The 16,657-nt window shown below is 41.5% G+C and overlaps 1 protein-coding gene across 7 annotated transcripts in view; it reads right to left on the bottom strand.

Annotated features, from left to right (window-relative positions):
* The window catches only part of LOC119432631 (F-actin-uncapping protein LRRC16A-like), a 183,150-nt gene that overhangs the window by 109,753 nt on the left and 56,740 nt on the right, over window positions 1-16,657 (bottom strand). For all 7 annotated transcript variants that reach the window (XM_049670990.1, XM_049670996.1, XM_049671012.1 and 4 more), the window contains 5 exons: window positions 10,703-10,890; window positions 10,542-10,619; window positions 8,742-8,929; window positions 8,279-8,430; window positions 3,753-3,852 (listed from right to left, as the gene is read on the bottom strand). In XM_049670990.1, the coding sequence (XP_049526947.1) occupies window positions 3,753-3,852; window positions 8,279-8,430; window positions 8,742-8,929; window positions 10,542-10,619; window positions 10,703-10,890 (706 nt within the window). The remainder of the gene's footprint in view (window positions 1-3,752; window positions 3,853-8,278; window positions 8,431-8,741; window positions 8,930-10,541; window positions 10,620-10,702; window positions 10,891-16,657) is intronic.

Genomic DNA, 16,657 nt, shown 5'->3' with positions numbered 1-16,657 from the left:
CCCATGTGAATGTTCTATTGGTAGTAATTCAGCTAGTGTGTATTAGTGTATGAAAGGTGCAATAAATGCCCTTTTGATTGTTTGCACTACTGTGTTGTCATTCCTTTGTCCCAAGAGCATGTGTGAAACCCCGCAAGAATAAGTTGTGCTGTTTACTTTGACAAGCGTTCAAGTTGTTATCTGTAGAAACATTGGGCGACTGCCTTGTTTGCTGGGCAAGGTCCCACAAATAAAATAGTTTGGTTAATAATAACCGCATACCGTACAGTGTGAATCACACTTTTCGAGTGGTCGAACGACCAGCTGCAGACTGCGCGAACGTCCGAGGCAGTACTAAACGCTGTGTCATAGTTCTGTTTGTTCTATATAGCGCATGGTCCAAGTGATCCAAGCATGTGGCATGACCATGCAAAGTCTCATTGCGGCGTTATAACGCGTTCTGTTTTATTTTTCCAAAAACGGAGGACATAAGAACTTTTTTTTTTCAGTCACATAAGTCCAGTCATCTACGGCGCACTTACCCATCTTACGGAAAAGTGTCCTTACAAATAGCTGTTGGATTCTTTTTATGTGATCCCCTCTGTATATTGTGCCTTGCATGGCAAAAAAAAGTTTGGGCCCTTCCCCAACCGGGAACATGGGGGGCACGCGAAGCTCGTGGTACCCTCGAAACTGGGTGTCGTGTTCCCTGGCCTCGGGGTTCGCTGCCCTTCGCTGACACTGGGCTTCAGTAAGACGGGCATTTCACATGGGATCTGCTGCCTGTCGCTGTAACCGAGCCTGGGCTTGGGCTGCCATGAACACAGGATCCGCACTTTGAGCGCGAACCTGCTCCCGGCTAGGTTGCATGATGGCGTTCCTCGTTGAAAGTGGCCTGTTCCGCCGCTGACCTAACAACACGTGGCCAAGTGTCAGTGCCGTTGTAGACACCAAGTGTCAGTGCCGTTGTAGTCACACCTACAACGGCACTGACACTTGTGAGGCAATACAAGCTTCACTTGAAAAGGCAATGCCGATCAAAGCACAAAGCTTGTGTGTACTGTCATGTTGGTCTACCAAGCACAGTGCTCGCTGTGTTGAGCAAAGCCTTCGGCCTCATACTGGAGGCTAAAGTAGACAGTGATCTGAAGTCTACTAGACGTAATATGCGTCAGAACGATGCCGGTGGCAGATGCAAATGTTTTACAACAATTGTCGCTTAGATGTTTCGGGGTTGAGTTTGCCGTACACGAGCACACTCTAATGTTTTAGTTCCCACATCAAGCGATCAGACAGTCAGAACAATTTCCAATTCATGCTGGCAATTCACAGATGCCGGTTCTCTTTGTCGAGTGAAAACCGATACATCGAAAATAGTGCACAACACATACACGCACCGCAGCTGATGATGCACGTCACATTTTTACACAGCCAAGAGAGATTTCCAGATACTATAGTTACTGCTGCACCTAAGGCTACACAGTGGTTGTCTGACGACCTCGTAAGAACTGATATCCTGTAAATTGGATTCAGAACCAGCTAAAACACCTCCAAATCATTCCGCAGCACGCGACCAGCAACACATTCACCGGCTCGCACAAGCCAGAGAGGAGGAAAGGCTCACCAAGCGACCTTCCCTCCTCGTACGATGAAAAGGTCTACAGGTCGTGAACAATACATAAAGAGCTACGACTATATGTAGTCGCATTTCGTTCCTCGAAGCGTCGGCGAGTGCAATCAGCAATGTTCGATCGACAACGGTGACGTACCGATGTCGCTCTGCGCCATGTTGCCACTTCCTGCTTCTTATGTGCGCACCATGCAACACTTCAAAGTGTTGTGGCCATAACTGAATTACAAAGGTAGTTCAGTTCAGGTCTCTAGTGCTTATCCTTTAGTTTAAATTCGTTGGTAGTGAGTGCACGAAACGAGGTCGACAAAGCCTCAAATGGGATTCGAACAGTTGGCAAGGGCTTACAATCATGCACTTCCAACTTCAGAAATACGCTTCAACTCACTTTGAGCACGATTAAACATAGGGTGTCTCAGCTGTTAGCCAAGCTCTTAAACAAAAAACAGTCTGATGGACCAAACATTGCAGGTCTCATAATCGTATCTTGCACTGTGTGTAACAGCTTGGCTAACGTTAGCTGGGACACTCAGTATATATACAAGGATAGGTGCTGCAGCAATTGCGTTGTCTGTGCAATGTTTTCTCTCAGCGTTTGATTTCACGAATGTTGGCAGATCGTTTCGTTAGTCCCTCTGTAGCCTAGACAACACTGCTGCACACAACAGACCTTTGGTAATGTTCTCCAAGCTCCTGAAGACCATTCGAGCTTCTCTGCACATGCTAAGAGGCAAAAAGAGCACATAAAGCCACTACGAAAATTGCATGAAAACACTGACCAGCTGCTTTGCCACTTGCCGAGAGCCCCCTCAACACGCCTTCTCTTAACCGGTGGCACTGCCCCGTGGCCACTGTTGGCAGCATACGAAGCTCTTCCATAACGTGACGAAGTTTCGTGACCAGTAAACAAGTATCAAAAGACTTAACTGTAGTAAGCGGTTTAATTTACCAAAGAACACATACAAAAGTTGATGGCGCATCGGCTGCTCATAGTTATATCCAATATATTTTTAAAACCTGTATCTATATAAGTGGGTTCAACTGTACATTTTAGTACCAAAGAGAGATGAGTAAGAGTGAGCAGGTTGAAATGAATCCAGAGTGTGAGAAATATGGAAACTTTCCCTTCCAATGTATTTGATATTCAATGTTGTGGTGGCGGTCGCAGACCCTTCAGACCAAACAGTGCACTTAAATATGGTGCAAGTCAAGTGCGAAAAAGAGGGATGGATGGAGGGTACAACACATGTACCAACAAACGATTCATTAATATTTTTATTAAGTTAGTGCATGTGTTGCACCCCCGTCCATCCCTGTTTTTCACTCTTCACTTGCAGCATGTCATACCAACAAAGCCGAATTTCCACCCTTCTTAAATATGGCGCAGCATTCAAGCAGGATACATATGTGTATAACACAAGTTTTGCTTAAAACGTGATAGCTAATCACCAGCTTCCCTCCTGATAAGAATAAACGTTAGCTCAAGCAGCAATGCATCACAGGCAAATGTTAACTTGGTAAAACCGACATAAAGAGAGGGCCATATCTGATAATAAACTTTGCACATAACCAATCACCATAACATTGCATGCATGTACAATGCCTTGGTAAAAAGAAAACTTAACAGTAAGACAAAGGAAACAGAAACGAACCACAAGGACAAGGGTGCTGTCCTTGTACGATTCTTTTTTTTGTGCACTGTTGTGCTGTGACTTTTCATCTTTAACAAGGTGCACCAAACAGCCCAAATGAGCGTACTGTTAATGTCATGGCAAATGCTATGTGCATTACATTCTTCCTGCAGGCCACCTAACTGTACAATGTAAAGAACTAACCCTAATTTTAATACTGTTTTCTATTTCATCAATATACAGGTATATGTTTCAGAAAAAGTAGGGAACTGTTCAGAAAATTGTGGACAACCAAATTGCTATCAGTCAGTCTGTACAGTGCTAAAAGATAACACGATAATTGAACACCTTTTTTAATCACAAATACCTTCCATTGTGCACTAGACGTGCATCATTTGTAAAAAGATTCAATAGTGACCAGGACGTGCCACCCATACTGAGAGTAAGTACGGCTAAGAAATTGCAATCTAATTAGCTGGCACTTCACCAGTGAAAAGCAATGTCAATCTTACTTTGTTTTCATGTTTGTGAAGTTCCTTCCTATTGAAAGCCGTTTGATGGATTGATTTTTTCCAACAGCTGCCACAATGTTGGCCAAATCTTGGTCAAAATCTTAAAGGAGAAAAGACCCAATGTAGACAAACAGTAAATATGCACACCCTTTGTCAAAATTGTACAGGCGCACGTGACCAGCAATGTCACCAAGTTGTATGGCACGGCTCAATTGAACTCCCGGCACTTGAAAGTTCTTATCAGAAGGATGAGTGATCTTATTTACAGCTTTGGAGCACTGAGGATGCAAAAGAGGCCCCATCACATGACCCAAAGTCAGCTTCTGTAAAGCATTTTAACGTATCATGTAATAAATAAAATAATGTGGCCAGCATGCCATGATACACAGCTGTTGTACCTACAAAGAATATAAACTGTAATAAAAAGTAAGCACATACCAAAAAAACTGTATGTGAAAGAGCATGTGAATATTTATAGTTACATACATTTTCAACATTTTTCTGCTATACAGAGCTCCTTGCTACAGCAACAGCATGGTTAATTTATTTCATCAGAAGTCTGGACATTTATTTAAGATTGAATAGAGGTGACACTGCTCAAAAATGTGGAGGCTGTAAGACTACTTTTTATGAGATGCCAATTTTATGGTTTTTCTGTATTTAACTGCCAGATCATTGTGCCATTGTTCTATGACACGATTTTATGCTCCATATAAGCTATGCTACATAAGCACAAGTGTGTTTAAATTAAATTGTGGAGTTTAATGCCCCAAAACTGCACAGTGGGATATTAAAACTTCAGTCTTGGGTTCCACATGCCAAAACTATGATTTGGTATGAAGCACGCCGTAGTAGAAGACTTCTGATTAATATTGGCTGCCTAGGGTTCTATAATGTGCACTCAAAGCATGGTACATGAGTGTTTTTGCGCGGTGGCCCGTAATTGAACCCATGGCCTCATGCTCCGCAGTACAATGCCATAGCCACTGAGCCACTGTAATGAGCCCAAGTGGGTTTGGATTGATTCATACTACTATGATGGGTGAAGTCTTAAGCTTTGAATATGTGTGAGAAAGCCTGTGATCTTGCATTAGGACTTTGAACTTGCAGCACTGCAGCTTGCAGCTGATGTACTATACAGGCTGTTTTATATAACTTGTGCCAAGCCATATAATAGTGGTACATTATAGGCACACAAGATCAACATAATGTTGATACTATTCTGGACCGTCTTCTTGCCCAAGTCATAGTAAACTTTGCAATGTGCTACATGATTAAGTTTTTCATTACCGGGCACAAGAGCAACTTAAATAGTTGTAGTAAGCATTCACAAACATCAGATGCAACTGTCTGCAGCAAGTTATTCGCGACTCCGGCAATTCATGCGACACTTAACAGCGAGCGCCGTGAAACCTCGCACGGAGGTCCGAGCGTCAGAGCAGACGCTCGGTCCGTAGCCTTCGTACTGCGATCGGGTGCGCTTCTAGTACGATGAAGCCACCATCTACGAAACTCTGCATGGCCGTGGAATTATGCTGCGTTTTGCAGTTTTACGACGCCGAAGAGCCACATGGATTGCGAATCTTATCATAGCAAAGCTGCGACAACAGCAATACTAGTTGTGTTCTCAACATCTTGCTCGAGAAAGTTCTTTTTTTTTTTTCCAGGCGAGGGTCGGTTTGTTCGTGTGAAGAGAATGCAACCCTGCTGCTTGTACTACGTTTGCAGTAAAGCGCTACAGCGAACTTCAGGATATTTGCATTGAGGTTATTACTGCCATCGTGATAACGTTCAGCGTATGCGTGCTGCAACATGCAGTTTAATGTGTAGCCGGCGTGGTAATGCAGTTTATGATACGAATATCGCCGCGGTACTCAATATTTTCTTGACTAAAGTTGTTATATCGAATACATGCGGCGCACATGAAAATACCGCGTATGGTACATCAGTGAAAATCGGTACATCAGAGTTTCAGGTGCTCCCAGGTAACGTCGGTAAGTCGTTCTATGCAAGCACAACATGTACACGCCAGCGTGCAAAAAATAACTATGGGGTGGCATAGCGGTACGCCTTCCTTGCGACCTGGACACGCTACCCGTGTAACTAGTGCAAATTAGTGGGCGCTCATTTGCAAATGCATAATTATCAAAGCAATTGTATCTTTTATCAGCGTCTGAAGGAAATGGGCAGTTCAGAGATGAACACAGTTATGGCCACTTAAAATGCAGGATACGTCAATTATAGAATAACATGGGAAATTAGATTAATCATGCCCATAGCTGATTTAAAATTAATTTATACAAAACCATTTGTTTTATTTCATTAGTTTACACAGCAGCCATAAGCGACATGTTCGTAGACAGTGGGGAGTAATCAGTCATGGTCAGGCCACGCAGCACAAGCCATACCTGCACATGGTGTGCAAATGTGTTTTTATTGTAGTAGGCAAATCCTTCGGTTTCTTATTTATCGTTTAGTTCTCTACGAGAGAAACAATGCACCAACTACTGCAATAACTACAGCTAAGCGAAGCAGCAGTCATGTTGCGCAAATCTTGCAATGTAAAATAAATAACAGGAACGTAAAAGTAGCGGGAAAGATTCGCCACAGATTCGTAGTGCATGCTCGCGATAAAGTGCAAAGCTTGATTTTAGGTTAACTTGCTCTCTGGACTGAAAAGAGCGTGCAGTTTGCGCCTTCGCCGAACGAAAATGCGATAAGGCAACAATGCAAAAGTGCGCACCGGCTGCGCATTTATGCACATGTACAGCGACTACAGCTGATCGAGCAAGTCAGCGCGCTGCTGCAGGCCATGTTAAATATGCCAAACTGAGCAGGTTGTAAGTTTTTGGCAATCCTGGCAAGGCCAGCGTGACGTATCCAGCTTCGCCGGCCGCTGTCTGGCACGCTTGAAACGCTGGACTATCAAACCGCGCCTTAACCGTGAATCAAAGCAACAGAATGTGCTTGTGCTTTTCCGACAATCCAGCAGTGCACGAGTACTTCGGTTCCCCGACCAATGGGTTCAAGAATACATAGCTGATTTTCATCAGAATCTCGTGCGGGTCCGCTGTCACGCCAGAGGTTTGCACACACCGTGCGACCTCTTCAGACTCCTTACCCACTGTGCCTCTCTCAGATCGGCTAAAATGATGTGGTCTGCGTAAGCTACTCGCTTTCCTTCCACAAAACAGTGCAAACCAGCATCACACTGCACGAAAATCATCAAACACAGCGGTTGCGGCGACGCGAGGACCTCCATACTTCCGCCATGTTGCACAGTCTAGCCAGACGCGGCCAGTTTTCACAGCACCCCCTGCAGTTCATTTGAGTTGCGAATATCTTGCATGTAAGTGATGATGCTAAGCACTAGCACACCAGGAGTGAAGCACTCAAGCATGTCATAATGAACAAAATCCCCATGCTCAGCACAAATAGGTGGCAAACTATAGCATTTGAAAGTCGGCCAAGTAGCTTACATCAGTGGTATCACTTTTCAGCATTCCCAGCTGCAACAGATAAGCAAATGGCTGGTGATTTATTGGCCTCCATGCAGCTAAAAAAGTTTTTGACAGCGATTAAATCCAGGTTTTAAACTTAGAGTGAAGTCATTTTTTTTTTTCATTTCATCGGCTTTCTTCGGAGCATTTTTAAAAAAGCTGTAAGAAGTCGCTTCTTGTAAACAACGACCAACAATACGCTGCATTTGCACTGCAATACGCTGTATACATATATGCACTGTACCACCTTTTGCCCCCCCCCCCTATCTTTGACACAAGCTATACAACACACCCCATACAAACTTCAAAAATTGCCAACACGTCTCACACGTTTCATTGGCTAATCAATATAATGCATCGCCATAGCCTAAGATGCTAATGAAGAAAAAGGTAACTAAACATCTTTATGAGGTTGATGGGAAAATGAAATGTCCTGCATGCTCAAAATTTTTGCAGTACTTTCTGCTTTCAAGTTGAGATATCTTTCAGATTTACATTCAGGTTATGCCATCATAAAATGTTCATTTATGAATAGAAAACTTGTCTGCTCCTCACCTTGTAATTAAGCAGGACTAGCAAAGCTATTAAGCATTTTCACTGTGATGTGGTAGCCCATTTGATCCAAACACTCTGCTGAACTCTTTTTACCAATATCAAATAAAGATGTTTCTCAACTATCAATTAGCCTTGGCAGTCATTTTTGGAACTTACCATCTCTGAAGAATAGCCACTCATCTCAAGATTGGCACTGCTGAGACAGCATACAACTGCAGAATTACTGCACTGTAATGCAGCTATAGTGGCAGCTTTTTAGCAGAAGGCCTTTTGCAAAAATAATTGTAGAATATCTATCATGTATCACTTAAATAGACAGACACTTTAACAGAATGGCCTTGGGAATTTGCATAACATCCATTTACACCAGCCTCCAAACCAGCACATTTGAAATTACTGTCACAAACAATACACGAGCTATGCTGTGAGGATAAACATGGCTATAAAATGCATATTCTCAGCAACACTGACTGTTTTCACTGATGTCCAGGCTGTACAGGCAGCGGATCCCTGGCAGACAGGACTCGAGTACCAGCGCACCTTGAGTCTTGAGGTCGTTGCAACTCAGGTCAAGCCAAACCTCAGTGAGGATCTCATTACAAGCCAAACCAAGCAGCATGGCCCTATGATAAAAACAATCTTTTAGCAACAAGCAGCTCACTGTTAAAACTGAAAGGGCAAGCAAGAGGTAAGTCGTAAAAGCAAGCACCTATCTCTAAGATAGGCCTAATACTACTAATGAAGATATTAGTGCAGTGTGTTGTATATTTAGTTAATCTCACAGAGATGATGGCAGGACATAAAGTAATACTAAGACATGCAAAGAAAAAAAATTGGTAGTACACTGTACTGGAGTACACAAAGCACGCCAGGCAATTGTCTTCCAAGTAATGGTAGAAAATCAAGGAAACAGGGTCTGCAAATATTTACTCACTTGAGTGCCTCCATAGGCATACGGACATTTGCCATGTTGAGGTGACGTAGAGCGACAGTGCTTGAAAAGAACGTCTTGAATGAAGGTGGCACAAGCACCTCTTTGCTCTTCTTTGAACTGTACATATTTCGAGATAGGTTCAGTACCTCAAGCTTCTGAGTGCAGCCACGCAAAAGTGCACCAAATACCTGAAAAGAAAATCCCCACCTAATTTACAAGCTGATGCAAAGTCCTTCATACTCCATCAGTCCTTCATCCATTAGCCCATAAAATATGTGACCACTATCACTACACATAACCATCACAGCCACGTTACACACAAATGTACAGAATAAGATGTGCATAGTATCCAAGCAAGTGCAAGGAAGGGCCAGCTTCAACTCTTTCTTGACCACAATATAGCACATCTTGAGTGGGTACAGGCATGGTTTATAAATTACTAGCTGTAATGAATAGCATAATATATAAAAACATAGCTTAACAGCTAGTGCATGCAGCAAAACAAGCATATAGAAAACTACACAAAAAGATTTTATGAAATTTACTTTCTCAAAGTTCACATAACTAACAAAAGCATAAACAGTTGGCAAAATTTGTGGCTATAATAAACTACAAAAAACCTCGGCCAGGCGGCACTATTGCACCTAGCTAAGAGCACAGCCTAAGTAAAAAAAAATATGTGACGGTGGTTGCATCAATGCTCTGTCCACAATCTGTTTAAATTGAAGTTAGACGTTTTCTCTTGCAGCTCAGGACGCTCATGCTATATTTGAACAGCATGTAGACTGGTTGGGAAAGGGCAATGCGTAGACCAAAGTGCAGTTTCCAGAAACTGTGTGATGCAGAACACCTTTTTCGCAGAGGAACATCAAGGTGAGCGCCCGCTGCACCTCTCGTTCATGGCGTTCAACGAAATGTGGAAGAAGACTGGATAATATGTGCCAAGTGTGTTTCACATGTCCACAACAAGATACATTTATACATTATTGAGCTTGAAGTATACACCTAATTCAGTGCAATACACAAGCCATCGTGCTTACAAATGTGTGAAAGAAAGACGCACTCTTTTTTCTTTTTTTCCAATGTAAAGCATGCTAATAACATTCATGAGCTGAGTGCCATTTATTTAATGGTAAGGCTGCAATTGCAAAGTGCCAGTTTCAGATCTGAATATCCCATGTTCCAAGACAGACTGTCAGCAGCCTGTGGCTGCTGTCAACCCAAATATGTGTTTACAAAGGTGTTATATGTGACTGGCGACATTTGCAATAAGAAGCACAACACGTGTTGAAATTAGGGTTGCCAACTGTCCCGAATTTAGCGGGACGTCCCAGTCCCGACTTTTGGGTAAATGACTCGAAGTCCCGACTTGACCCAGTTAGGACAGCCAAATGCCCTGACATACAATTATTTCTACTGAATAACAATCAATAAATCTAATTTCCTTTTTATAAATCCTGACAGCTGGGTTGCACCTTGTCTTTTTACTTATGTTGCACTGTCATAAACATAAAGGCAGTTTCATTTTTTGTCATGGTGCTAGCTCTGTTGTAGGCACTAGTACATTTGCATTGGTAGCCACGTTATTAATGCAATTACTGTACCCTTCTTGCTATAAATTGAGAAATGGTCAGACAAAAAAAATATGGACTGCCAGCTACTGGCACTGACAGGGTCGGTTATCACCAGCATTTTTTAGTAATAAAGTGGTATACCACTGTGTTGTTTGCACATAAATAGACACTAAAAACATGGGGTTGGGAAAAAAATAAATGTGCAAAAAGGTAGCATGCTGCTTACAGTTTCCAGAGCACATTCAGTGCCAGACAAATCCAGGTGAACGAGAGAATTTGGTTGAGCCAAATAGTTGTACAGGTTCTGAAAAAAAAAAGTGTGCATGAGGAGGGAGTTCTCATCTGACCACTGCAAATTGAATGTTATGTAAATTACAGAAAACTCACATTTATGTCATCCTTGAAGACATTGTCACTGAGATTGAGGTATGTGAGGTTGGAGGGCATAGAACGGTTCAAAGAAAGTGCATGAGCAAGTGTGTTAACACCCTTGGCAGTGATTCCTGTGTGGGCAAGGTTCAGGTAGCTCAGTCCCTTATGCAGCTTTCCAAGTGGCCCACAAAGCTGGCCTACTCCTGGAAGCACAAATCCAACAAAGCAGGTTATTATAGGTGATGCAAAGAGAAAACACAAACACTAACCATATCTAAGTAGGAGGAATACAGTACAAAACACAGTTATGTGTGGCAGCATGAGCAGTAGCAAAAGCAGCAACAAAAGCAGCAACAGAAGCAATAAAAACTAAATTGCACATCCAGTTACACGAGCACACACAATATACATCATAGTAAATATGCCACATAGCCAAACCATGTGATAGAGGTGTTTCATACTGGACAACTGGAGTCAGGACACCATTGAACATTACATGATTATTGTTACTAATAAATGGCTCATTTAGGAATTCTGTACCAGATAATTCATAACTTCAAGACAATTTAGCCCATAGCAAAGACAAACATGCAATTACAGCTCACAGTGAATCTCTGTCAAAACAATGTGTGAAATACAGTATACTCTTTTGTATTATAAGTTCAAATACCAATGAAACAGAATTACTTGTTTTCACAAACATCAATTCAGTTGATTATGACAGCCTATGAATTCGTAATAATTACTAATAACACAACAAATCATGCAAGGCCTTCTCAAATAATAAACAAGCCACAGCTGACTAAATCAGCCATGTAAATGCAATGCACAGCTCAACAAGATTGCAGGACATGCAAACATGCTTCAAAAGCACATACACATGCACAGATGTGGCGAAATGCATGAATGTTTTAGTTAACAGTTATCAGAGCTGTGAAAAAAAAAATGCACTTTTGATAAGTATTAACTGAAGAAAACTTCTTTTTTTTTTAAATGTACAGCCTCCCGCATTTTCAGCTATATCGCACAAGAACACTATAATATGGTCGTACGTCGCCCTAAAGAGAACATCGCATTAGACGACTATTGCACAGCAGAGTGCTTAGTGCACTTGAGGGTACTTCTGCCGGTCTCGCTGATTATAGACTCTTAAAGGCACTAATAAGACACGTGATTGACGCTCGCGCAATATGGCTAAAAATGCGGGAGGCTGTACATAAAGTAGCTTAATTCCAGGCACACAAACAAGTAGGAATGGAATTCTTTTTAATGTATTGTGGGCTTTCTTCAGGGCCTAAATGAGTACCATACAAAAGATTATCTTGTGGCAACACATTTATTAAATGTTCCTGAACATGTTCAACAAATATTCAAAATAGCTTACCTCCTAAAGCAAACATGTACAAATTTGCAACACTGAACTGTAATTAGCAAACTGCGCTTTACAAAAAAAATTGTTTAACTCAAAATCACTGTGAGCAACATGCTTTTGGCCACATTTGCCTACAATGTATTACTTTATTTTTTAAATGTTTGGTACAACTTGCACAACACACCCAGAATAAATAATTTATCTCATCACTACTTTGCTGCCAAGTTAAATGAATTGACAAGCTTCTCAAGAGGACAGCTTTCTTTGCACAACTCATCCTACGTAGAACTCATCAATGACTTGGCATGCTGCCGTTTTGATCGAACCGATAACCACACAACATACAGATTGATAGAATGTACAGGCTTGAAAAATATTTTCAAATATCATATGGGTGCCAGGTTTTGATCCATTTGATGCCTCATGATGACATACAACTACAGAGAGATGTTAAGTGCAGCATAAAGAGCATGCACTTGTGTGAGAATTGCCTGCTAGGCTTTTATTTCATTTTTTTTTTAATGTCCCATCCCCTTCCCACCAAAGCCTTTTCTCCACGATATCACGGCTTATATAAGCTAATGCTGCTATGCTACCTTGTTCGTATTATTTCTTCTTCCCGTGCATTTTTTACCTGCAGTGCCATTGCAACCTGAATATGCAATCGACAACTCAAGAAGAATAAATAAACTGGCATGGAGACAATATGCAAGCTGCATATACAGGAGAGTGTTAAAAAAAAAAAAAACAGCATCATACGCTTTGAAGAGATAGCCAATGACTTCGTGGAGGAAACACCAACACAAACAGCTTAGCAGGAATGCTCACACATGCATGTGCTTAAGTCTTAAGCTCACTTCATCTGCTGTTCTCGATTGTCATAATATGCTTAATGGCTTGTGGGCCAGCACTCGTGTGTTCATTCAAGGCTTCATCTTCTGTATTAAGATGAAATGATAGCTGTTGGCTCTCATAGGAAATGCACTAGTTTACTATTTCAGGAAGTACTAAAATAGCAAAAAATCTGCATGCTGTGGATGCTACTGAATACTTTTTCAACAGCAGTGAGAAAACATGCCCCAATTGAAATTTCCAGATGAGACATGAATGTAGAAACTGAGCTCAATGTATTACATAATTTTTGGAATCTGTGAGGCAACTAGTCTTTTACAATGACAAAGGTTGATATAAAATGTTATATATGAATCAGCTGTTCAGCACTCATAAGTCAACATACATGCGAGTGCAGAGTGATGACAAGAGGCCAGCTTTCTTTGCATTACAACTCATCCTACATATAACTCATGAATGCCTTGGCATGCAGCAATTCTTTTATGAAAAAAAAAAAAAAAAGTGCACTACAAGCACTAAAAAAAAAGGCTAGACCTCGGACTCCAGAAGCTTTCTGAGAAATTCAGAAATAGTAAAGTAAAATGCTCTAGCTACTTGGTATGGTGCAGAAAACAAGGACACTACTATACTATCAGAAAGCAGGAAACAAAAGAACCACTCAGTATATGCATGGCTTACAAGTTTGTATATTAAAACAAAGTTTCTAACTTTTTCAATTTCAAATGTGAATAAAAAAAGGGAGAGAGAGAGAGAGATCATTGCAGGCAAAAATACATGTGAAATAAACTAAAGCACCCCCAAAAAAATGTTCCTAGATTTTTTTAGGCATAAACTGTTTCCTCTGAGTGAAATTATGCACTATCAATGTCTACTATAAGCAACAAACAGCTAAAATCTCTTGAATTCCACATGGTGTACTGGAACCATGCTCAAAGAAATAGAAACTATATGTGCATGTCAGATTGAACCATGAGCTACCTGCGAATATATGCACTGTCTACATGCTGTTCATTAGCGACTATATTTGTACTACTAAAAACAGGGTTGAAGCTAACACCAAATGAAGGCAAACAATACTTAGTTAATAAGGAGTCCTGAAGCACTGCTTGAGCATTTCAAATAAACATGTAGAGTAGGTACATAGAGCAGAAAAACCACTGCCCTTGAACTTCCCGTATAAAGCAAGAAATTAGCTGCTCTATTTCACCAATAACTCTAAGCACGTTTTGATGACACAATAGCATGAGTGACAATAAATCAACTACTGAGGTGTGTTGGTGAACAAGCTAGGCAAGGAAGAATGAAAGATAATCTTGCAAAAAGGATTTAAAATGAAAAAAAAAAAAAAAAACTAAGAAAAATGGAGAGCAAGATTTCCAAGCAGAGACTGGCCACACTTTTTGTAATCTGCAATTACAAGAAATTATTTTAAGAAATTCTCTGAATTGAGCCAAGGCATGCTTAAGAAAAACATGATTCTTGAACCTATAAGCACAAAAATATGGCGCATGATATCAGAGCTGAGAAAAAAATGTTGCAGATTCCTCCAAGATAGAATATTTTGAAAGTGATGCCACAGCAATAAAATCAAGGATTTGGAACAAAGTTTCCCTGCAATGCAACACAGCTTTAATACAGTCTCTAAAGATGATATATACACCAACATTGTAAATGTTGTCTTCTTGCGTAAAACACCTCTCTCTCACTGGGTACTGTTACAGGTGGCATTGGACATGGTTCATTGGCAGTGCTTGTACGGGGATGCGTAAATTCAGTAACCCATTGGTTTACTGTACCATGTAATGGCACTTTCGCTCACAGCATTTCATGAAAGTGTCAGAAGGCGAGCTCGTTGGTATGCATCCATGGCAGAAACCCATGGATGATACTCGTCCAGATACTCGTCCTCAACAATTTGTTTCCTGAATAAACCCTTTCGGTGCACTACCAAATAACGGCACGTTTTTCGACACTCCTTCCTAATGTTAACATGCTGACTTATTAATTAGCTGAAAAGGAAAGCTTATTTTTACGACAAGCATAAATTAGAATGATGGATCAATGCGTAAAGTGCAGTACCTGTATTGCAACCAACTGGTTCTCTTATAAGTAGGCTCACTACTTGTCAGCCTGCCCTAGTACATGAACAGGGTCATCCACTCTTAGGGTAAACAAGCGAACACACAGTCGTGCTTTGCAGTGTGCCACATGCGGCCACCATGACTACTTGCAATGGCACGCCGAGAGCCAGAGGCAGCACATATGGCGTGTTGTCTGCTACTTTGCCAGCATGTGCAAAGCCTCGCCTGATACTGCCATCACAGCTTTGCTTGCATCATGGTGCACGAAGGCCGGTCTATCGTATAATCCTACGTAAAGTGCACAGTGTTTTATGAAACGCAGCACAACAAACTACTACAAACGTGGTAGACAAGCAGTCAGTGATTAACAATTTTTAATAGAAGTGTTATTTGCTTTCATATTTGACAGCCCGCCGTATGCATGATGGATGTGCCTATGTGCTACTCGTCTGAAACTTTACTAATCAACTCGTAAACGATATCAGGACTACTCAAACCATATTTTTTATCAGTAGTGCAATTTGTTGAATGGGAAAAAGCGATGAAGTCGATGAAGATTTTTCTTGCACTCGGCAGTGACGCATGTAGCGAGTAACGTCAACTTGCAATTTCACGTTTTGCCACCGAGCACAACGTGACCATCCGGTCATTAGGACGGGGTGGTTGGATTGCTATAGCAGCCAAATAATGCCCGTTTACTGTTTGTGATTGTACAATAAATGGATTGCCTGAGTAGGTAGAGTATACTAAGCTCAGGAAGACAGCACGAGAACCGAACATGCGAGACGAACAGGAGAGACGAAAACAAAAGCAGCATGCTGCAATGTGCGCCTCAGCTCCTCTGACTTTCGACATGTTATAAAAGAGTCACAAAAAATGCCAAGTCCCTCATAAACGCACCACACGTGAACAAGCATGCATTCTAAGAGCAGTTCCCTAATGTTTTGAGAAGTGTGTTTTACGACAGGCAATAACACTCAGCGCTTTACATACGGTGATATGAAAGACCTTCCTTCAGACACGCTTCCCTATCATGTAAGCAAATTTACGACACCAGCATCAGACGACATGCTGTAGGCCCCGCAACTTTAGCTCTCAACATGCATGTGCAAGCAGTTTGTCCAGTGGCCACAAGTTGCATTCTGTGGAGCACTGGCACCTGCTCGTGTGTTTCCCCTAAGAGTGCACAACCCTACACTTCTAGGGGATCATGGCCTTTGCCTCTTCCCCTTTCATACTCTGTTCTCTGCACATATGTGCTGCCTGTATTACTCAACTACTTTCAACTAGGTGCTATTTTATGACTACATTGTGCAGTGAGGCACAGACCAAAGTGGGTGCCTTGTGAGCACTTCATGTTATAGTGGTGGAGTTGCCTAGAACATCAACTTTCATAGGGAAATGTCCCAGGCTAGAAATCAGATGAGATGCCTTCTTTTCTTGAAGTGGTATATTATTGACGTCATAAGCTACACTCGAACCTCGTTATAACGAAATGATGGATATTACGAAGTAAATGAAATTCCCCTTGAAATGCCCATAGAGATTCCCGTATCTAAAACGCCGTTTTAAAGAAATGAAATTGTCCTGCCAATTGATATAACAAACTAGATCCAACTCCAAAACCAAAAAATACCCGACCGTTGTGCGCCGAGTACATCGCTT

This window comes from Dermacentor silvarum, chromosome 1 (genome assembly GCF_013339745.2).
Source record: "Dermacentor silvarum isolate Dsil-2018 chromosome 1, BIME_Dsil_1.4, whole genome shotgun sequence".
Taxonomy (NCBI): Eukaryota; Metazoa; Arthropoda; class Arachnida; order Ixodida; family Ixodidae; genus Dermacentor; species Dermacentor silvarum.
The sequence above is the reverse complement of the archived record's forward strand: the minus strand, read 5'-3'. Positions and strand labels throughout refer to the sequence as shown.